Source organism: Wyeomyia smithii, chromosome 2 (assembly GCF_029784165.1).
Source record: "Wyeomyia smithii strain HCP4-BCI-WySm-NY-G18 chromosome 2, ASM2978416v1, whole genome shotgun sequence".
NCBI lineage: Eukaryota > Metazoa > Arthropoda > Insecta > Diptera > Culicidae > Wyeomyia > Wyeomyia smithii.
The window spans coordinates 19545397-19569169 of NC_073695.1; the positions used below are offsets into that span (position 1 = coordinate 19545397).

General features: G+C 43.4%; 1 protein-coding gene across 1 annotated transcript in view; it reads left to right on the forward strand.

Annotated features, from left to right (window-relative positions):
• Positions 1 to 264: 264 nt before the first annotated feature.
• Positions 265 to 23773, forward strand: part of LOC129720856 (AF4/FMR2 family member lilli) — a 153822-nt gene continuing 130313 nt past the window's right edge. Inside the window, exon 1 of the mRNA XM_055672698.1 lies at positions 265 to 1838. Coding sequence (XP_055528673.1) covers positions 1294 to 1838 — 545 coding nt within the window. The 5' untranslated portion in view covers positions 265 to 1293. The remainder of the gene's footprint in view (positions 1839 to 23773) is intronic.

Genomic DNA, 23773 nt, shown 5'->3' on the forward strand with positions numbered 1-23773 from the left:
AGATTTTTGTCAGAGTCTCCTTATATTTGCGCAGTTTTTCTCAAAATGTGTGCAGATTTTTACAGACTTTTACCAGCGCGAGCGAAATTTTTTCGAATCACGAATAGATTTTTCCGGTTTTTCGAGCAGTTGCAGATATTTTCAAAAACATCTGGCATCTCTGCTTCTTCGAAAAGATTGCCAACTGAACAGGTTGGAAATCTCTCCGTACACAAACGCACACATCCAACAGTAGTCATTCATTCTCACACTGCTAGCATATTACACAGCAGCAAGGCAAAGTTTGCCAGTCTGTTTCGAGATTTCATGATGGTTTGTTGCTGTACGAAGATGGTGATCCCTTCGATGTTGCTCGTCGTCGAGAAACTTCAACCGTGTCACATTTAACTCCAGTACGATCGAGCAGTCGCATTGGTTCGTGGTGTTCGCTATCGCGAACGTATTTCTAGTGGTTCAAGTAAAGTGGCATACTTTCGAGGTGTCCAGTGCGAAGTGAAAAGTGCAGTGCCCCAGAAAGACAGCACAGTAAATTGTGCGAGTAACGAAGTGGAGAGAAAGAGAGTTGTCAATGCACAAATAACAGTAATTTTGTCGCACTCTTTCGCACAGGTTGCGTGACAACGGCGGTTCGAGTGAGAAAGCCGATGTTCTCAGTGCAAGGGTTAATCGGAACAAATCGCCGAATAGGGAAGACTGCTGCTGCTGCTGCTGTCAACGGAGCATAGCTGTTTGTATACGAATCTGTCGCTGGTGTTGGTGTGTTATCCAAGAGTGCGATATCTATATTGCTTGCTTGCAAGCAGAGCAGTGGCTACAGAGAGGAAAACGGTTGCTTGATGTGAACGTCAAACGAGAGGAGATCATGGAGTGAAGTGTCAAGTGAAGAGTACATCAGAATACCAGCGGGCGACCGATTTCGCTTGGCCAGTTTGTTTTGGTGTTTGTGTATGATTATCAATGTATAGTGCGAGTGAGTAGAAGAAGTCGCGTATTTTGTTCGGTTTTTTTGCTGTAAAATATTTATTTGCGTTATGAAATTCGTCGCGAAAATGATCGAGAAATAGTGATGTAGCAATCGAAACCCTCTGGTTGTGAAGTGAAAGAAGTATCCGTGGAGAATGCTGAAAATGGGCCGATATCTTTCGTTTTACCTGGTTGTCCAGTAGGATGAGAAAGGAAGTGTATTTGTAGAGTGTTGTTTTATTTTCGTGGAGTTTATTCAGTGCGGCCAGAGCCCTCGAACATCGGGAGGGTCGTGTATGTGTATTGTTGAAAGTTTTGATAAATGTCAAGATGGCGGCTACTAACCGAGCTCGACCGCAGCCGAGAACTAACATCTCGTTTTTCTCGAAGATCCAGGGCAAAATTTCGGATGCCTGTGCCCAGCAAAAGTTCCTAACGGACAAAAAGACTCTGGAAAAAACCTGGAAATTGATGGACAAAGTTGTCAAACTATGCCAGCAGTCGAAGATGAATCTGAAAAATTCTCCCCCTTTCATACTGGACATCCTGCCGGATACGTATCAGCGGTTGCATCTAATCTACTCCAAGTACGAAGACCAGATGCATCTGCTACATGGCAACGAGCACTTTAATATCTTCATCAACAATCTGATGAGGAAGTGCAAACAGGCCATCAAGCTGTTCAAGGAGGGCAAGGAGAAGATGTTCGACGAGAACTCCCATTACCGGAGGAATCTCACCAAGCTGAGTCTGGTGTTTTCGCACATGTTGAGCGAGCTGAAGGCAATCTTCCCGAACGGGCTATTCGCGGGGGATCAGTTTCGTATCACCAAGGCGGATGCTGCCGACTTCTGGAAGACCCGCTTCGGAAACAGGCAAGTGAAACGGGGAAATACAAACAAACAAACAGTTAGCCGCTGCGCTGGTGGCAACATCCGGTTGGTGACGTAGGGCCCTTTCTAAAAATAAGACGCTGGCGAAAATGCGTCAACATAACATTCATGTTCTGGGCGAGGTGGGTCGCAAGAGGTATATTCTGTAAAATTGGAAATGAAACTGTCAAATGTTTCGTCAGATTTCAAACGATATAAACAGCATAACCACATGATGGATAACAATAACCAATATGTTGTTGAGTAGATAAAATGTTGGACAATTTTATAATACGCTAGTTATAACTATTACTTCATCACTCAGCGATAAATTGATGTCTAACACAGATGAATAGACACCAACCAGTAATATTCCCTAAATCAGTGATAAAAAAAAAATGACAGAGTCTCCCCGTCCCAACAGAACAATGAATGTTTGCTTCAATAAACTAACTAATTTGATGTCTCGTAGGTAAAGGTTTCCGAAAAGTGGAGCAGAGCTCCGCTTGCCCATCATTGCAGCGGTAAACGATTTCTATTCGTGTGCAATTGAGAAAAAAACTGCAATGCTTCTAATGGTTGATAGTTTACTTCATGAATATGATTACCATAAAAACCATAAATTACTGAACAGGAGTTGGACATTCTTTTTTGCTTCGATGTTCACTAAATAATCGTGACCGGCATAATATCAAAAGAGTAAATTCCTAAAAATACAAATCCGTATAGGAGTAACAAAAAACAAAAACCTTTTGAACTTTATTTCGTTGTAATTTTTGATTGTTACGATTTTTTGCTAGAACCTCTTGGTATATTTCGTTTTACATTTCTTTTAATGTTTCCCTATTAGTGAGCCTATGTAACGGTTTCGATATTCTCAGAGTAAGTTTCTTATAATAAATTTGATCTAATCAGAGTTAAACAAGACAAAATTTTCTACATGAATACCCGCTTTTAATTACTGAGCAATAATTTGGTATTGTTGTACTAATTTGAATTTGCCGTCTGAAAATCGATATTCTCAAAAGGCCAGCTGTGTTCTGTTGGAGCACTTTTCCATTCATACAAATAACGGAAATCGCAATAAAACGAAAAAAAAGTCCATTACCGCTGCTGTTAAAGAAAAGCCACATGCACACCAAAAAATAAAAGCTCCATTCCACAGCGCATACCCACTAAGCGATGCACAATTGCAGCGTTAAACTAAAAACATCTAATGCGCCGGGCACTGCCATTAAACAACCCTAAACCAGAACGCAGTGTGGTAAACAGTTCCTCTTAGATGTGATTATGAGGTTTTGTCTTTTTTGCTCCGATTATTTTCCGGTTTGAGTTTCATTGCTCCCAGTTGGAGCAGCGAAAAGCGGGTGGGACGATAAAAGCGGATTACAACTTGTTCTTCGCCAAATAGCGACCGGCAAAGTGTGACTTGGAAAAAAGTTGTATAATACAATCACACAAGGGTGCGATAGAATTTCATCCGCATGATCCTTGTATCTGCCTTGTAGCGCTATAATTCTATGGTGATTTTATTTTAGTTTCTATTATCCCGAGCGGCAGATTAGGGGCCATCCACATACCACGTGGACAGATTTTTAACGATTTTGACCCCCCCCCCCCCTTCGTGGACAACTGTTCATATAAATTTTGAAAAAAATGTATGTACCGTGGACATTACCCAACCCCCCCCCCCCTCAAAGCTGTCCACGTGGTATGTGGATGGCCCCTTACTCACACGGAGTTCTAAAAATGCCACTGTCAAGGTGCCATCGCGACAGATGCATTGCCACGTGTTCAATATCGATGAACGCTAAGGGATTCCATATTCAACGAAGCAAGTATCGAACAAAAGGCGATTTTAATCATTCATCATCAACAGGGACGATTTTCCTTGTTCAACAAACCGCTCGATTCTTTTGATATTTCATTCCGTGAATATTTAAATGCATTCTTCCCCGCCGCTAGGAAATGAGTTAGTTTCAATATGCGGAAAATTTTCCTTCGATCAAAGGTACAACAAACGCAGAACTTCGGTTTTCCACAACCTCAACCGAGCGAGCAGAGGCGTGTTACATCAAAGGAAGTTTAAATTAATGGTTTTTCAAGTAAAATATATTCACCACGCAAAAATGCTCCGGCTTCACCTTCCCAGAAAAATAAGCACCGCTGACGAACCGAGACATATTTATTATGGTGTTCAAGCGTCATAAGCGATTCAATTGAATATTGATTGATTGCAACCGATGCGTTGACGCAGCGGCACCAGCAGCAGACGTCACTGGCGTACCCTTTTTTGGTCGTTCCATAGTGGGTCATTGTCGACCATTGCGCGGCATGCCTTCTCTCGCTGTCTGCTGTCAGTGCTAAGTAACACCCGGCGCAGCGGATGTGGCTGTCGATTGAATGCGGTTTCACCGAATGCATCACTTCTCCCCTTATTATGTGCAGCCGGTATTGGTCCTGGATTTTTTTTTTCTTTCATGCTTTCATTTCCATCGACGAATTTTCCTCCATGCCGACATCATCAAATGGCAGGTGAAATCCCGTTCCGACGGACCCTCAACCGGTCACATAAAACGAGTTTCGTTATCGGCGGGAATTAATCTAACCAACTTCTCGAACGTCTTGCAACTTTTAGCGCGCTTTCGGCCCTGACTGCGGCTGCTATAACAGCAGACGGGGAACGTAAACTCTTGAACGATGTTTGCAAACCTATAAACTGGTATGAAGCAGATGAAAGTTTCCGGGGCGATAAATGCGGTGTGCTTCCTTCACCTTTTCACAGAATCACGCTTCGAACGTGAGCGAATGAACGGGGTCACCAGAAATTGGTAAAGTTTTTGCCAGTCATTGGGAAAACAATATCGGGCGACATTTCGTAACAGTTAATTGGAACACCGAAGCGGGAAATAAGGAAAGGTCGAAGTATGACGGGTTTCACGTTGAAGAGGAGAACGCTGCGTCTGTAGCAAATAAAACATAAAACAAATCTAACGTTATCACTTGACCTTTTAGCCCTGAAAAATATTTATTTTTATGCGTCCATTTGGTCAGATTGTGGGTGGAAGAAATCCGTTAGTTGCTGGTTCTGGTGATAAAACAAAGCTTTCCCAAAAACAGTATCAATATAGACCACCTGAATTTAATTTAAAAAAAAAACTGAACTAGGAATTATTCATGCTGTTGGTTACTTGGACAACTCTTCAGACAGTTCATACTTACATCTTACATCACTTACATCATATATGGGAGGTTTCGCAGCCGCGAGGTTAACGAGTCTGCTTCGACAAGCGGGTGGTCGTTGAATCGAATCTTAGTAGAATCCAGGCCGTTCGATGTCAGAGAACCTAAGCATGGGTTTATTCTCAGACTCTCCACTACATTTTCTTCACGTTCAATTGTACAAAACCTCGACAAATATTTCATGACAAAAGTAAATCCCTCTTACAATAAAACTGGCCAGAGGGGCATCCTCTCCAGGGAAATTGTGCTCAGCGATAATCTCTTACTTACTTACTCTCATAATACTAACAATAGAAGTACGGAATACAGCAAACACACGGGCGATATAAAAAAAGATTAATGTTTCTAGTCGCAGTCGCAGTGATAAGTCCATACAAAAAAGTAGGAGGGTGGTATTCAAGACACGACCGCATGACGTTGACGTTGAGTAGAGGGAATTGCAACGCTTCTTTTACAAAACTTCTGTAACAAAATTTCGAGGCTCCAAAAGGTACCAGTTTCCGATTATTCTCGTCCAGAATTCCAGCCATTTTAGTATTTTGCAGTAGCCATTTATTACTAACAGCCACCAGCATAACGGGTGAAACCGGCACGAGATGACCGGTACTATTTTGTCTTTCCTCCTTTCAGCTGCTAACACCTAGCGCTGTCGTGAAATTAACATCATCATAAACATGCATTTTTGCAAGGTTTTTTCCGCTAGCAGCAGCATTTGGTAAAACAGAAAATTCAATTTGCCGCTTCTGTAACAAAATTTAGAGGCACCAAAAGGTGCCAGTTGCCGATTTCTTGTTTACTGGTTTCCGTCCAGAATTCCAGCCATTTTAGTACTTTGCAGTAGCCACCAGCATCACGGGTCAAACCGGCACGAGATGACCGGTACTATTTTGTTTTTCCTCCTTTTAGCTGCTAACACCGAGCGTCCGTATGTATCCGGTACGGTTTAATAATGAAACTGATGGGGTGAAATCTTCGAACGATATGTTTTATACCAAGGCTTCGTCAGATAAAAAGAAAGAGGGATGGGCTACATAGATGATGGAATGGTAGAGACAAATGTTTCTTGAAAGCTGCGCCGGCCGCTGTCATAATATTAACACCAACACAAAAATGCATTTTTGCAAGGTTTTTTCCGCTAGCAGCAGCATTTGGTAAAACAGAAAATTCAATTTGCCGCTTCTGTAACAAAATTTAGAGGCACCAAAAGGTGCCAGTTGCCGATAACATTGTTGTTTTCTGGTTAATCTACTAAAAGCCACCAGCATAACGGGTGAAACCGGCACGAGATGACCGATACTATTTTGTCTTTCCTCCTTTCAGCTGCTAACACCTAGCGCTGTCGTGAAATTAACATCATCATTAACATGCATTTTTGCAAGATTTTTTTTCCGCTAGCAACAGCAATTGTAAAACATAAAATTCAACTAACCGCTTCTATTATGAAACTGCGAGGCACCAAAAGGTGCCAGTTGCCGATTTCTTGTTTACTGGTTTCCGTCCAGAATTCCAGCCATTTTAGTACTTTGCAGTAGCCACCAGCATCACGGGTCAAACCGGCACGAGATGACCGGTACTATTTTGTTTTTCCTCCTTTTAGCTGCTAACACCGAGCGTCCGTATGTATCCGGTACGGTTTAATAATGAAACTGATGGGGTGAAATGTTCGAACGATACGTTTTATACCAAGGCTTCGTCAGATAAATAGAAAGAGGGATGGGCTACATAGATGATGGAATGGTAGAGACAAATGTTTCTTGAAAGCTGCGCCGGCCGCTGTCATAATATTAACACCAACACAAACATGCATTTTTGCAAGGTTTTTTCCGCTAGCAGCAGCATTTGGTAAAACAGAAAATTCAATTTGCCGCTTCTGTAACAAAATTTAGAGGCACCAAAAGGTGCCAGTTGCCGATAACATTGTTGTTTTCTGGTTAATCTACTAAAAGCCACCAGCATAACGGGTGAAACCGGCACGAGATGACCGATACTATTTTGTCTTTCCTCCTTTCAGCTGCTAACACCTAGCGCTGTCGTGAAATTAACATCAACATTAACATGCATTTTTGCAAGGTTTTTTTTCCGCTAGCAACAGCAATTGTAAAACATAAAATTCAACTAACCGCTTCTATTATGAAACTGCGAGGCACCAAAAGGTGCCAGTTGCCGATTTCTTGTTTACTGGTTTCCGTCCAGAATTCCAGCCATTTTAGTACTTTGCAGTAGCCACCAGCATCACGGGTCAAACCGGCACGAGATGACCGGTACTATTTTGTTTTTCCTCCTTTTAGCTGCTAACACCGAGCGTCAGTATGTATCCGGTACGGTTTAATAATGAAACTGATGGGGTGAAATGTTCGAACGATACGTTTTATACCAAGGCTTCGTCAGATAAATAGAAAGAGGGATGGGCTACATAGATGATGGAATGGTAGAGACAAATGTTTCTTGAAAGCTGCGCCGGCCGCTGTCATAATATTAACACCAACACAAACATGCATTTTTGCAAGGTTTTTTCCGCTAGCAGCAGCATTTGGTAAAACAGAAAATTCAATTTGCCGCTTCTGTAACAAAATTTAGAGGCACCAAAAGGTGCCAGTTGCCGATTACATTGTTGTTTTCTGGTTAATCTACTAAAAGCCACCAGCATAACGGGTAAAACCGGCACGAGATGACCGGTACTATTTTGTCTTTCCTCCTTTCAGCTGCTAACACCTAGCACTGTCGTGAAATTAACATCAACATAAACATGCATTTTTGCAAGGTTTTTTTTCCGCTAGCAACAGCAATTGTAAAACATAAAATTCAACTAACCGCTTCTATTATAAAACTGCGAGGCACCAAAAGGTGCCAGTTGCCGATTTCTTGTTTACTGGTTTCCGTCCAGAATTCCAGCCATTTTAGTACTTTGCAGTAGCCACCAGCATCACGGGTCAAACCGGCACGAGATGACCGGTACTATTTTGTTTTTCCTCCTTTTAGCTGCTAACACCGAGCGTCCGTATGTATCCGGTACGGTTTAATAATGAAACTGATGGGGTGAAATGTTCGAACGATACGTTTTATACCAAGGCTTCGTCAGATAAATAGAAAGAGGGATGGGCTACATAGATGATGGAATGGTAGAGACAAATGTTTCTTGAAAGCTGCGCCGGCCGCTGTCATAATATTAACACCAACACAAACATGCATTTTTGCAAGGTTTTTTCCGCTAGCAGCAGCATTTGGTAAAACAGAAAATTCAATTAGCCGCTTCTGTACCAAAATTTCGAGGCACCAAGAGGTGCCAGTTGCCGATTATAGTTTCCTGGTTAGTCCGTCCAGAATTCCAGCCATTTAAGTGTTTTGCAGTAGCCATTTACTACTAAAGCCACCAGCATCACGGGTGAAACCGGCACGAGATGACCGGTACTATTTTGTATTTCCTCCTTTCAGCTGCTATCACCGAGCGTCCGCATGTCACTGGTGCAGTTTTGGAATCAGAATGATGGGGTGCCGGCCGCTGTCGTAAAATTAACACCAACAAAAAGATGCATATTTGCAAGGTTTTTTCCGCTAGCAGCAGCATAAACATCGGAAACAGAAAGTGACAACAACAATAACAACAAAGTCAGATCGATTGTATCCGTTAGTGTCGACTGTGCTTGGGAAGAGAGGTAGTGATTGGCTGCGCGGTATGATTTAGACAATCGATATTAATTACCAATTTTTCAATAGTGTATCTCAAACAATAGTTTGTTTTTGTTACATAAATTTAACCGTAAAAGAATTTCTGATCGATTGATGCCAAAACCTCGAAAACCTGATTATAGATGACTGCAAAATAAGCGCTCAAAACCTGACCACTTTTCTCTGGTTTTCCCTGGTTGAATTACTAGATTTTTAAATTCAGGGGCCTAACTTCGATATAGACGTTAGTCAACGTCAAAAAAAAACATTTTACAGAATTTCAACTACCTTGTTTGAAAATTCTGAATAAATTTTCATGTCGCGATGCTTCACAGCCATTGTTAACTGCTTCAGTCATCGGCGTCACTCTAGTCAACTGGCTCAGTTGATCCTCCTTTGGAGCTCGACGATGTATCCTTAAAATAGCGAATTGTCCTCTTTATGGCTGCTCAATGTTGGCGACCTGGACTGGAACTGAACCAACCAACTTTTTTCATTCCCTCGACTTCTTTCTGGTTCTTTAGTCCCAGTGATTTATCTAGTCGTATACTTTGTTATGCAGGTGTTGAAAAAGGGTTTGCTTCGGTCATACCAAAACTTTCAACAATTTCTTCAATGTAAAGTTGTGGATGGATTTATTTTTCTGCTTGATTCCTTACAAGCCGGATACCCAAACAGAATTTGGCTTCAATTTTTTTTGACCCCATCATTTTATCCAAAAACTCCGGCCTTCTGGTAGATCTATCAGGATCCATGTGTTGTTCTCGCTTAGTGACACTAATTCATCGTTCATTGCTTAAATCCAATGATCCCGGTCAGGTCTTTGTAGATCTGTTCCGTAATTTATTGGATCGTCCATCGCAAAATCTCCGTTAGTTGAATCAGAAGGTAACTGGAGGGAAACGCTATCGACATAATATACTCCATAGCCAATAAAATCTGTATACTTGGCTGGATAAAGCACTTCTGACCGCTACGCCTTTTTTCGTAAGATTTGGACCACCGCGACCATTATTTTGCGCTTTGGTTCTTGCTGCAAATCAGCTAACCTATCGAGTTGCGGAGAGCGCATTGTCGGCTGCATCTGCAACCTCATCATCGGTAAAGAGAGTATTAGCCAGCAACTTTTCTAATCGAAGCTCCATGAACTCCACCGGTTGTACGTTTTGGTCACACGTTGCTTCTGCATTCATTGCACCTTCAGCAAACTACTACATCTCGACTGATTTCAAATTTACAACTCTCCGGATCATCAAGACGGTAACCAGTGGTGGGCACCGCTAACCGAAAATTTAGCGACGCTAATCGCTAAGTCGCTAACCGAAAAATTTAGCTCGATAATCGCTATACGCTAAACCCACATTAGCGGAACTTTCGCTAATCGCTAACTTTTTAATATGTAAATAGTCATATCGCTATATTTTTTGCTCGTGTTTTGTCAGATTTGGACCACTTTGATCTGTTTTGGTTGAACAAACGAAAACAATTACTTTTTAAAGCTATTTACAGTAAGAGGTTCACGAAACGGTATTCATATTTGATTTTGTAAAAACAAGAATAACAAAAGTTATTTAGCTTGCATTGAAAATAGATACTCTTAGGAATGTTTTCATAAAAACTCAATTATTTTCTGAATCGAAAAAGTAGAACCAAAGTTGTCATAATTTAAAGCGCATTGTAATTTACCAAAGTTCTTGGTGTGCCGAAAATTCAATCTAGACCTTGTGCTTGTTCTTCAAAATGCTCCTGTGGCTTGTACGATAGCTAGAACTCCATTCTAGGGTAAAAAACTGACAAAAGTAACTTTCGCAGTAAAGTATGTTCATCTTTCGAAGCAATTTACGTACGCAATCAGCAATTCACAGTTTTTCTAAATATTTTTACTGTCGCTTCTCTACAAAATTTAGCGAATTAGCGATAACGTTTTGAAGGCCAGAATTTTAGCGACGCTAACAGTTTCGCTAACCAGCTCAAAAATTAGCGAAATCGCTAACTGAATTTTAGCGTCGTTAATTAGCGAATTAGCGGAATGGTGCCCACCACTGACGGTAACCTATGGTGTTCTCCCAAAAGCCTGTCAAAGGTAGTCTCATCCTCGCTAAGCTGAATCTGTGAACGGAGATAGACACGGTCATCTCTGGGGTCAATTGAACGCTTTTGTGCATCATCTCGATTATGGAAATATTTAAGTTATAAGCTTGCAACAATTAATGTTCGGATTGACGTGAGGACGACCTACTACGTTTACGAGTTAAAACAATAATAATTTATTTTACTTATAAAATGTTACACTGCTCGCGATTGTCGTCGTCGCCGTCGTCGTCGTCGTAGCTGTCCAAGGGTCATTATGCCCATTCTGCTAAATCGGCACTCTCGGTGCTATCGCATCGATAGGTAGTACGCTGAGTTCTGCTGCAGAGTGGAAGGTTTTGTTATTGATGATCGCGCCGGGTTGGTTGGCGTGGCAAAGCAATCAACGCTAGAATTACAGGTGGCTTCAACTGTACTTGCTCTCGATACAACTCGCGGGGTGCGAATAATCGTAGCACGTTGTTGGTGTTGTTATTGTTGTTGTTAAACTTCCATCGCAGCCAGGGTTGCTGCGATTTGTTGTTGTTGGGCTTTTAGCTTCTCAATCGCGTTCGTAACTTCTATATTAAGTGGTATTCGATAATTTTGGAATGTTTTCCAGAGAGCAGAAGTCGTTATATTGGATTTCAAGAAGGCTTAATTTCTGGCCTCTAAGTATCATTCTACATGCAAATGTTCAACTCTTACGCAGCCACTGTGTCCTCTCAGTTCACACATTTTCTGCGTTATAAACGCACAAAAAATGTGTGGAAAGCATAACGCATCAGCTGCACAAGGAATACATTGACATGATTCAAATCCAAATGCGTATCATTACTACACGGCAAGGCAAATCATCCTGCGCCGTTATTCACGTCCTCTACAACCAGAGCCGCACACTACTGAGCAAAGCGACGCACTTGCTTGAAGAGAGCAGCAAATCGTGCTGACATATTTCTCCAGAGAGATAGCGAACTGGTGTGATCTTTTTCACACGAAAGGACAATACGCTCAAACACAACAGAGATCACTGCAGAACGTGCTTTTATTGTGAGAGAAACATATACTCAGGTAAGAAAGTAGACAACGGTGTTTACTATGCATCTCGGAATTGAAAAAAAAATAATCCAGCCGTACGTCACGCATGTTTGCTCTTTGAATTATGTCGAATTGATCTCAGCAGTGTACTCCGCGCGGCGTTCTGCTATGCATTCTCACCACTCTTCTCCCGCTCAGCTGCATGGTGTAAGCAGGGTTGCCACATTTATACCTGTATTTCTTTTTAACAGAATCTGTTTCTTTGTATCTCGGGCCGATAAATCTGTATCGAGCAAACTGAGAGTGTTGGATGGTCATTGCTTTATCGTTATTTTCGGTCTTAAACTTTCAATAAGTAAAGCGATAATTTAAAAAAAATTTCTCTTCGTACATGTTTTTGCTTAATCTATCTGCATCGGTACCAGCATAAACAGTAAGCCAATAAATCTACAGAATTAACCGCTGCAGTCGACAAACAGATTTTTGACGATTTCAGATGCCCTTTCCTGACTTACGCCGGTCGGGAGGCGTCATAGTTGCTCATGAGGGGCTATGACGACCTTCACTAGCCATGACCTCACTGCTCCGGCATAGGCCACCATGGGACCATATAGGCGACCACTCCACCATGGCCAAGGATAGCGGCTGGAAGGGGGACCCTATTAACCAGAATGAATTTCTTCAAAATCGACGAGGAAGCGAAGGTAGCGGAAGGGGCGGACGGGTTAGTAAACCCGTTTGCCAGGCGGGGCATCGCACGGTCTCCACCGAGACTTGCGGATGCCGGTAAAGGCGGCGCAGTATACCTTTTGCGACACCGACAGGGGAGTTTCGAGTTGGGGCAAAGGCGGGCACGCCTAAGTCAGCACCAACCGAAACGGCGAAGGCTGGCGGCAAGGTGGAAACACCTAAGACCGCCAAAGAGCAGGAACAGATATCTGGGGCTATGCTACTCTCTGCGGCAGAAAGCCACATGAACAAGTTCCCAAGCGTAGAGGCTGTGTCCGTACAACTTGATGAAATACTCATGTTCACGAACGACGATTTGATGCAATGTCTTCTGTTGCTACGCATGAATATCTGCAGCGCGAAATCCGAGTTTTCGAAACCCCTTAGCGAGCTAACGATGCCGAAAGCAAGACACTCGCGCTGGAGGCAAGGCTTAACCAGGGACGCGCGAAGCGCGGTGACCGCAATAAGAAGCCACAAGGGTCGAACAGGCGGAGCAAGGGCGACGCGCTCATTTTCAAGACGGATGCGTCTAAATACGCTGAACTCTTGAAGGCCATGAGAGGCGAGTCCAAGCTCAAAGACCTCGGCGCAAATGTCAGGTAAATTCGTCGGTCGCGTACCGGCGAGATGATCCTTAAACACCGCAAGGAGGCAAAGGGTAAAAGCTGTGCCTATAAAAAGGCGGCCCAGGAAGTGCTAGGCGAGAAGGTTCAAATCGGAGCCCTCACTCCTGAAGTGACTCTCAAGCTTAAAAACCAGGACGAGATCACCGAGGGTGCGACATAGCACAAGCCTTCGAGCGAGAGTGTGGAGTGGTAGTGACCGCGGAGGCAGTTCGTCAACGCAGGGGCCCGGCCGGCACCCAGGTTGCTACCATAAAGCCTCCACTAGCGGAGGGTAACAAGGCCCTGAAGAAGGCCACGTTGAAGGTGGGTTGGTCGGGCACCTTCCAACAGCCTGACGTTTGCTTCAGGTGCTTTGAGCGGGGGCATAAATCCTGGTCGTGCAAAAGCTGCGGTGGCGCAGACCATAAAGCACGGGACTGCGGTGCACCTCCCAAGTGTCTGGTATGCACCGGTAAACGGGACGCCAAACACGCTATGGGAGGCCCCAAGTGTCCGGCTGCACGGCCGGCTACTAAGCCGCAGGCTTGAGGGTGATACAATTAAACCTGAACCACTGCTATGCGACGCAGCAGCTGCTGAGTCGTTGTCGGACGTGGCCATTGTAGAATCTCAATAAAACAATAATTGTTGGTTATGTTGGTATATGGCGATGTCGTATTGGTCCCAATGAAGTTTTAAACTCCGGCCCATTTGCATCTGTGGTAGAAGTAATCGGTTCTGTTAGGTCATCTAACAAACTATCTTTATACTGTAAGATGTTGAATGGACTGCTGGAATTAAGGATCTTAACATGGTTAGCGTGTTAGGTTCATGTCCAAGTTTCAACACCTTTTTCTGTAGTATACGTGGTATGATGATTTTCTTATTTTTTAAAATTATGTCCCCATCCGTTAAAAGGTCGTTTGCAATTGATTCGTAGCGTGAGAGAGTTTTCGGCCATCTACGAGGTGGATATGCCATCCAACCAATAAGTTCCAGGAGCGCATTCAACGCATCCAACAGTGTGACCAACCGCGGATGTTTTGCTGTAACTATGGTAACTATGGCATATCTTGCAAGGTCCAAACTGAGCAAACATAACATTTTCCAATCAACATGATAGCGATGTTTTGCTGTTTCTATGGTAACGAATTTTTCCGTTGTTTGTTGATTCCCTCCAAATATAAATGGATTTTTAAGTCCCCTATACTTGGTAACAGAAGAGAACTGGAATTTTCGTGAAATTTCCTTTGCTTTTACTAAGAATCAGACTGAAGTTCTTTTAAACTTTCTTTAATTCTTACAGCGGCCTGGAACCTGTAGTTCCCTTCGCCTATACTTTTATCTCAGTGAACTAGAATCTAGCGTTCCTTGCACTGGATACAATTTCGCTCATCTCAACGGACTAGAACTTCACGTTCTCTACGCTGAATGAAATTTTCACTCTTTTTTTTTCGAAAAACCATTTTTCTTAGTTCTAGAACCTGAACTTTCAATTCAACTAGGGACGGCCAAACAAACGCTAATCAAATGTTGGACACAAATGCTCACTCAGAGTTTTCTCCTTGTATGTTAATCATAATTTACGGTGATATTGAATGCTTACCGTTGACATCCTGCTGAACACTAAATAGCTGCTGCTTCACGGTTCTTCCGAAAAATGTTCACGGTCCAAAGAAATCCTTTTCTTCTTGATCCTCGTCGCCAAATGTAGAAGCTCAATAAAACAATACTTGTTGGTTCGGTGTCCAAGTAAAGAATGCTTTTATTTTCTAAATGGGTTGCTATGCTCAACATTCTACTACAGCCATCGGCTCGGACCCCTACCGCATCCCAACCGGAAACGGTAACTGGGTATCGGACAAGTCTGGGAAGACGGCCATTTGCAAGACAGGCAGGTCCCCGGTTCAGGAAATCGTGTCGACCTCCAGAGAGGGGTACGTGATAGCCAAAGTGGAAGGAGTATTCTTCTGCAGTTGCTATGCTCCGCCAAGTTGGTCTACCGAAACGTTCGCACAGATGGTCGATCAAGCAACCGTGGAACTGACGAACCTATGGCCGTTGGTGGTTGCAGGTGACTTCAACGCTTGGGCTGTCGAATGGGGAAGTCGCTGTACAAACCAGAGGGGCCAGGTCTTGTTGGAAGCTTTGGCAAAGCTCAACTTAGACTTGGCTAACGTTGGTACGAAATGCACCTACAGTAGGAATGGTGCGGAATCGATTATCGATGTGACGTTCTGCAGCCCGGGACTTTTCACGAACTGGAGGGTAGACGACAGCTACACGAATAGCGACCACCAATCGGTCCGCTATGAGGTAGACGTGCGAAAGCAAGCAGCGAGTAGGGCCAATATTCTATCCTTCTACGGCTGGAAAACATTGCATTTCGATGCAGATGTTTTTGGGCAGGCAATTAGATGGAAGCACGAAGAGGGTGAACCTCTCTCGGGTGTGGACCATCTAAACTCGATGTTGTCATGGGCGTGCGACGCCACGATGCCTAGGTCTCGTCCGCCTAAAGAGGGTAGACCACCGACATACTGGTGGAGCGAAACGATAGTAGGCCTACGCAGTGCGTGCCTCCGCGCAAGACGGAGAATGCAACGCGCGCGTTCCGACGAGCAAAGAGCGGAACGCGGTGCCGCATTCAGATCCGCTAAGGCAACGCTTAAGAGCGCAATCAGAGCAAGTAAACGAGCCTGTTTCGAACGACTATGTGCCAGTGCCAATTCGAACCAGTGGGGTGACACCTACAGGATCGTTATGACCAACCAAGACTAGAGGTGCGCTAGCCCCGGCTGAACAATTACCAGCGATGCTAGAAACGATCATTCAGGGCCTCTTCCCAAGCCACGAACCAAGTCCCTGGCCTCCGGCTGACGAGTCACCACCAACCGTGAGTGATGGCAGCCGTGCAGAGGCAGACGATGCGGTGAGGGTGGCAGAAGATGAATTGATCGAGATCGCAAACTCCCTAAAGATAGGCAAGGCACCGGGACCAGATGGAATCCCGAACATGGCCATCAAAGAAGCCACCGGGTTGTTCAAGGCGGTCATGCAGAAATGCCTTGACGACTGCCTCTTCCCGGACGTGTGGAAGCGCAAGAGGCTGGTGCTGTTGCCGAAGGATGGGAAACCATCAGGTGACCCATCGGCATACAGACCAACCTGCCTGCTGGACACGACGGGCAAGGTGCTTGAGAGGGTAAACCTCAATAGACTGGTGAAATATACAGAAACCCTTACTAACACGCAGAGAATCCTGAATAAGAATCCCCAGGATAGCTTTAACTCGGTGACGGAATCGTGAAAGGAATCGCAAACACGATCCGGAGGATTCTTACTCAAGATTCTTATTCAAGAATCCTAGAGCCATATACAGGGCATTCCTGAGGATTCTTTTTTCAGGAATCCTTTTCAAGGACGCTCACGAATCCAATATGAGGAATTCTAGAGAATCTATACGAATCGTATGTGTTCGTCCGGGAAGTGAGGACGGTTTATCAAGCAACCAGTTCGGTTTTCGAAAAGGTAGGTCCACGGTGGGTGCAATTCTCTCCGTCACCAGAACGGCTGAGGTTGCAATCCAACGCAAAACGAGGGGCATTCGCGTTTAACAGTGCCAGCTGGGACTCCATAGCCTTAGCGCTACAGAGCCTCAGAGTGCCGACGCCGCTGTACGAGATTCTGGGTAACTAGGGATTGTGGGCTTCGCCGACGATATAACTCTTGAGGTCTATGGCGAGTCAATTAGAGAGATGGAGTTAGAAGCCGTGCTATCCATACGCGTAGTGGAAGACTGGATGCACTCCAGGAAACTGGAGCTAGCGCACCATAAGACTGAGGTTATTGTTGTAAATAACAGAAAGTCGGAGCAGGCATCGATCAGTGCTGGTGCATGCACTATCGCCTCAAAACGCTCCCTGAAGCTTCTGGGGGTTATGATCGACGACAAGCTCACGTTCGGGAGCCACGTCGATTATACCTGCAAGAAAGCTTCCATGGCTGTGGCGGCGCTATCTCGCATGATGGCAAACAGCTCGGCGGTCCGTAGCAGCAGGCGCAAAGTCCTTGCTAGCGTGACCACGTCCATACTCAGGTATGGAGGACCAGTGTGGTCCAAGGTATTGAGTACCTCGTGCCATCGCGGCACACTTGAGAGTACGTACAGGCTAATGCGCCTGGCAGCAGGAGTGGTCCAACACTACGAAAGGTAGATGGACACACCGAGTATTGATCGCAGAATTCTACGCTCAAAGACCTCAAGCGCTCGTCGATCAGCCTCCTTTCACGTCCACGATTCATGTCCGTAGAGCGCCACCGGGAGGATCAGAGTCCTATAGAGCGCAAATTTTGTACGGATCTGTAGGCTACGGGACCTTAGCTGGCTGCCCTTCGTATTACTATGTTGAACAGCAAGTTCGAGAGCCCGTCACCTTGCTTCAGACCATCCAACGTCACAAAGGCGTCCAAAAATTCGCCCGCTGTCCTGACGCATGATGTGAAACCGTCAAGCGTCGCACGTAACAGTTTAATTAGTTTTGCTGGGAAACCATGATCTAGCATTATTCGCCAAAGCTCGTTGCGTTTCACTGTGTCGTACGCCGCCTTAAAGTCTATGAACAGATGATGCGTCTGCAATTTGTGTTCTCGAAACTTGTCGAGAATCTGTCTCAAGGTAAACATTCGGTCCGTTGTAGATCGCGCCACTCGAAAACCGCATTGGTATTCTCCAACAGAGGCTTCCTGCAACGGCCTCAGTCGCTGGAACAGGATACGGGAGAGAATTTTGTAAGCGGAATTGAGGAGGGTTATGCCTCTATTATTACTACAGTCAAGCCTATGTCGTTTCTTGTAGATAGGGCATATGAGAAGAATGCATTGAAGGAAACTAATAATGCATAGTAGAATAGTAGAAAATTGATTCGGCATTTTCTATAATAGCGCATGATGGATAAGGGTTTGTAGTAGACCTTCATGGAGTTTTATCTGGAGGAATTTAATCATGCTATTCACTGTTTTCTATTTTTTCTGATTACCAAGTGACTACTTCGTCTCATTTACTCAATTAGAAGAGCTAAGTATCTGAAAGGGATTCAAAACTCTAAATGAAGCATTTTTTTGTTATTTTACATATTATCTACACTTAGTTTGATTGATAATATTTAGTATATCGAACCTTCTATTTTGCTTTCCGTCCAATAATATTCCACTAGATTTTTTGGCAGAGATTTTTTCAAACAGGTGCAATTTTTATATTTCAACATGGTAAATGCGATTTCTAACATGTGTGCAAAATTTCAGTAAGATCGGCATAGTATAGTTTCTAGAGAAAAAACACGATTGAAGTAGGTTCTATTCCTTATTGTTCATCAGCACATTTCTCTTAGTCTTTAGTCCCGAACTGACTTCACCGGAGAAAATCGATCTTCATTTGAACATACCCCTTATTGCAGCAATCTTCTTGTTCTTTAATTCCCAGCTTTTCCATCAGGTAAATAACAACAAAAAAGCGGCAGATCTTGTATATAACAAGTAGAAAGAGCTTGCATAATAATTTCCATGGCAATCGACATTTTCATCAGTAGCTTCTAAAAATAGAAGATTATGTTCGCAACATACAGCAGAGTCACACTTTCCGCTACGCAATTGTGCAATTATCTAGCTTTATCTTGTTACTTTTCTGCACCGAAAGTTAAAATCACCCTTCAAAACTTCATAAATAATTTTAATTGTGTCACGGCTTTTCCATTTATGCATCCAGCCGTGCTTTCGAGCAAACGGCAAAGATCAAAACGCCGACCGGAGGAAATTGCACTTCAACGTATACCTACCCTACCCATTCGGCGTGGGTGGCGAACTGTTTTCCATCCGAACAGGTATCCATGCGTTGCCGTTGAATGAGAACCGAGCGGGCACAACCGCAAACAAGACGTAACGCTTTTATTGGTCTGTCTGCCATTCGAGTGATTTTGAATGTGGAATGATGTTGTTCCGTAGGAAGTAGCGCTCTAACAGTCGGAGACGACGTCAACCCCGTCATTGGCGTTCCCAAAGTTTATCGTCATTGGTGGGAGAAAAAAATGGGATGCTCGGTGGGTGGCAGCTGACTTTCTTTGCGATCTGGCAGGCACCCAACAGGTAACGGCACTGAAATGAAACGTACGCAATTGACTAGATGTGTGCTTGCAATAATTATGTCATGATGACGAGCCTATTTCTGAGCCGTGTATCGGAGAAAAGCGCTTTCGCACCACTGGAGCAAAATTATTCGATGTAAGCGTAACAGCAAATGCGATTAATGCCGACGATTCACCTGCTACATGAATAACCATGAATAACAGGCGGCAAAACTTGTGTCAAGGATGATTATTTCGCCTCGAGGGTCTCTTTTGTCCGATAATGAATCGCTGACCTGCGACAAAAGCATCTAAAAAGCATTGTGTACACACTAGCAAGCATCGCAGTCCCAAAAAGGCTGAAGCACTTCAGACTGAAACGAGAGACGACGACGGTAAACGCCACAGCAGCGCACCGTGGCATGGCATGGCACCTGGTCTGTGCCGTCTCGATGTATCAGTTTAATGAACAGTGAAAAGCACCATCACGTGCTGAAACGACAGCGTTTGCTGCCCCCCGTCTGAACCAGTCCCAGATATTTCGTGTGGATTTCAACACCTGGCAAAGAGGAGGACAGGCCCGGAGGCCGGGCCGCACTGGAGACGTGAATAGCCTTGTGGGGCGTCTAATGGTGTTTCGGCCGTGTGATATATGAATGTATGGTTGAAATGCCATTATAATGACAGTTGTCTCATGTTTGCAGGACATATCGTAAAACTTGGGTCTAGTGTGCGTTAAACAGCAACGGCAAGGGTTGACTTAATTATGGTCCGTATGGATGCAAGTAGGCTACCTCCGTCTTTTTTGTTGGTTTTCTCCGCAAAAGGCCAATAATTCAAATTATTCTGAATCACAAATTACATACCAACCGAAAAAATAATGAATCTGATGATTTAATTTCATGTTTCGAAGAAACATCGCCAACAAACTTACCGCCACAATTCACCTATTTTTTATAACTTCAATTTAAAACTTACCGAACTATTTCGAAAGTGTTCTTATGCTGCTAATTTTGATTGTGCGAAATTGATTCTTAAACACATGCAAAAAGCGCAGAACAACTGTTCTGTTTCGATACGAAGTTTGCGTAATATTTCACAAAACAATCCACATACAAATAAATTGATTCATAAGTCCTTCAAATTGAAATGAACCTAAACCTCTCCGGCTGTCAACTCCGATGGCTTCGCTATCATGACATATGCACCCGAAATTGTCAGTGTCAACCTTAACAGTACCCTACTCAAGCACGATGGTATCCGTTTATACACGCCATCAACCAGTGTATCAATGTTGCCTATCAGGAAGAAACGGGTGCTGGTGTCCCCTAGAACGAGAAGATCTGTCAATTTAACCTTACCCGATTGTTTGACATTCTGTTGAACCTGACAAACCTGTTTCGCCAACACTTACACCTTTACCAGTGGAGAAGCGACCGCCCATAATAAATTACAAAACCTAAATGAAACGTGCTTATTACCCAACACATCCTTGTTATTTCTTCCTCACAAAAAAAAAAAAAAAACACTGCCCTGGAACGATGTACGGGCGAACGAAATTGGAAAACAGCCGGCGATGGCCCCAGGGGCGGAGAAGCAAGTTTTGCGCAAAGAACGAACGTAAAAAAAGTTCATTCATTTATAAAAATAGCACCCACCAACGCCGCCGTTTTCACGTCAGCGAAAATTGATACACTTGCGTCTGGCATCCGGCGCTTCAACCACCAGCGGCAAACGTCGCGTTTCTCTACTGCCTGCCTGTCCCTGCTGATCCATCGGGAGGGGAAGTTATAGTTATGTGTTACGATTCGCTCGGATCACGAAGGGTCATGGCAGAGAGAATACAGAGAAATGAAAAAAAAGTAAACGCCACTCGGTTCGCCTTCAATGGGTTGAAACTGAGCCATTCAATGGGGTTTGTCTTATTATTGGAAGAAGTTCTGGTGAATGAAACTCATCAGCCGATCGGCTGCCCGATTGAAGAGTATGTAGGTCGTCGTCGTCTTACGCTGCGAGAGGCAAAACGAACCTTGACGACCGCAATCTCATCCTAAGGCTAATGAACGAACGTTAGGATGGAGATAATGCGTAATTCAGGAAATATGATTAATCTCACCGATTGGTGCGCCTAATCCGTGGTTTTTTTTTTTTTTTTGGTGGATGATTCGAGTAGACGCCGTTGGTGATAGAGGCCGCTAGTCATTCTTCGGATACGATACTGAATTAACTGTGCCTGTGTATTTGTGTCCGGCTGACGCGGATGAGGCACGGTACGGATCATTACCAAGTTGGAAAAGATCAAACGGTCACTGCAAAGCCCTCGTGTGTAATCAATCGTGGAAGCAAAGCGAGCGGGAAAGCTATGACTTTGTTCAATGGACCCTCTGCGGGCTGATGAAGAACAAAAAAAAAGATAATTGAATTGAGGTTTTTGATGTTTATGTATCTCGATTCTCGACCAGAAGGTTTTTTTTCAGCGCTGTGAAGCTTAATTTATCATATGGCAACGTGTTTACTGTGTTTTGACGGATTTCTGATTATATTTAATTATAGAGCTGTTGATTACGTGTGAAGAATTTGGAGACAAACAGTTAAATAGCCAACCGTTTCGGTAATTTTTGTAAATGCAAATACCAAACTGCCTGATTCCTGTAGTTTTTGGTATTGTGTTTTAAATGCATCAAATGATCTCAATCCTGTTTGAACTGAACCTTCTCGACCTAAACCGGTTGACAGTTTAGCTAGCTGTTTTCTCGATCCGTTCGTTGTGACATGTTTGACCATACCGATCAAAGCAACGAGGATAGGTTTTTTCTTTCTGCAGTTTCTTTACCTTGGTCAGCCTCTTCTGCGTTGATGCTGAGATACTCTTTAGCACAAATCACATCTAAGATGGCAGCTGATAGTGGCAAATGCAGTAAAAGTAACAACGTGATGAAACTGGTTGCAAATTAACTCGTTTTGTACCGGTAACGTAGGCCAGTAATCTTGGGTACTGAAGTCAAATTTCAAAACATGGCATATTTCTTGAATTCAATTTAGGCTTGGCTGAATGATTTCCAAGCATTGTGTTTAGTACCGCATGGTAGTACCCCCCCCCCCCCCCCTTAAACATTGAAAAGATTAAAAACTATCTCGAAGGTTTCATACCAACAAGTGTAATTTTGTATTTCCTTGTTTCTTTTTATGTGGTCGAATCCAGCAAAATACAAACAATTTAATAAATAGTTGAGTTAATTTTTTGTTACAGACTTTCAAGGTAGTTTTAAAATATAAGACACACTAGGATGACAATAGAAAGTATGAGAAAAATTGACTTACAAATTTCGTTTAAAAGTAAGGCTTGTCTTCTCGAAAGAAGTGCAAAATTTCAGCTCAATCGGACTTCGTGAAGTCATTTCTCAAAGCAGTCAAAGTTTCACTTTTTCAACTTGCTAAGATATTTAGCATCAACAAAAATGTTCTGTATCGAACATTCCATGAACAACTTCTCGTGCATTTTTTCACCAGTCGAAAAGGTGAAACTTTAACCGCTTTGCGGCAGGGCTTCACTAAGTACGATTGAGCTGAAATTTTGCTTAAGAACGTTTTTCGAGAAAACAAAACTTACCGCTAACCGAAATTCAAAGGTCAATTTTTTTCCATTCGATCCTCTTTCTACGGCTTTTTTTTTTCAAGAATTGTTCTTTGAGTTACATGTGTCTCTAAACCATTAGCATAAAAAATAGTTGAAGAGGTTTATTATAAAGCGCGACAACAAGGTTAACTTAGAATTACGACAGCCTGTTTTATGTCAATGCAATTCTTGCAACAGATTTGATAATTCTTGCAATAAGTTTGGTAATAATTCAACTAAAAATATATGGTCGTTCTCAAAAGGACGGTTTAAGTTTTCACAAAATGACAGGTCTGTATGCCCTAACTAACACGCTGAGAATCCTGAGTGAGAATTCCCAGGGTTCCTATAACTCGGTGACGGAATCGTGAAAGGAATCGTTCCTGCGATACGTACAGAATCTGTTCGAATCGCATACGGGAAACCTTTTCAAGAATCCTCAAAAATCCAAACGAATCGTGAGAGGAAGCATTCCTGCGATACGGACAAAATCTGTTCGAATCTCTTATGGAAAACATCAAGAATCCAAATTTAGGAATCTCGGCGACTCGGCGACAGAATCGTGAGAGGAATCGTCTCTACGATCCGGACGGAATATTTTCACGCAGTTTTTTACGAGGATATTTTTTACGCGGTATTTTGAATGAACGCGTATTTTTAGGCGCGGGATTTCGAATTACCGCGGTTTTTTAACGCAGATTTGATTTCCACGTATTTAACGTGGTTTTTTTACGAGGTACGTATTCCCAGCGTAAAAAAACTGAGTGTATAGCATAACACTGAGGAAAACGTGTCGTAATGTGTCTATCTCTTTTCCAACTGAGATTGGAGAATCTAACCAACATCGTA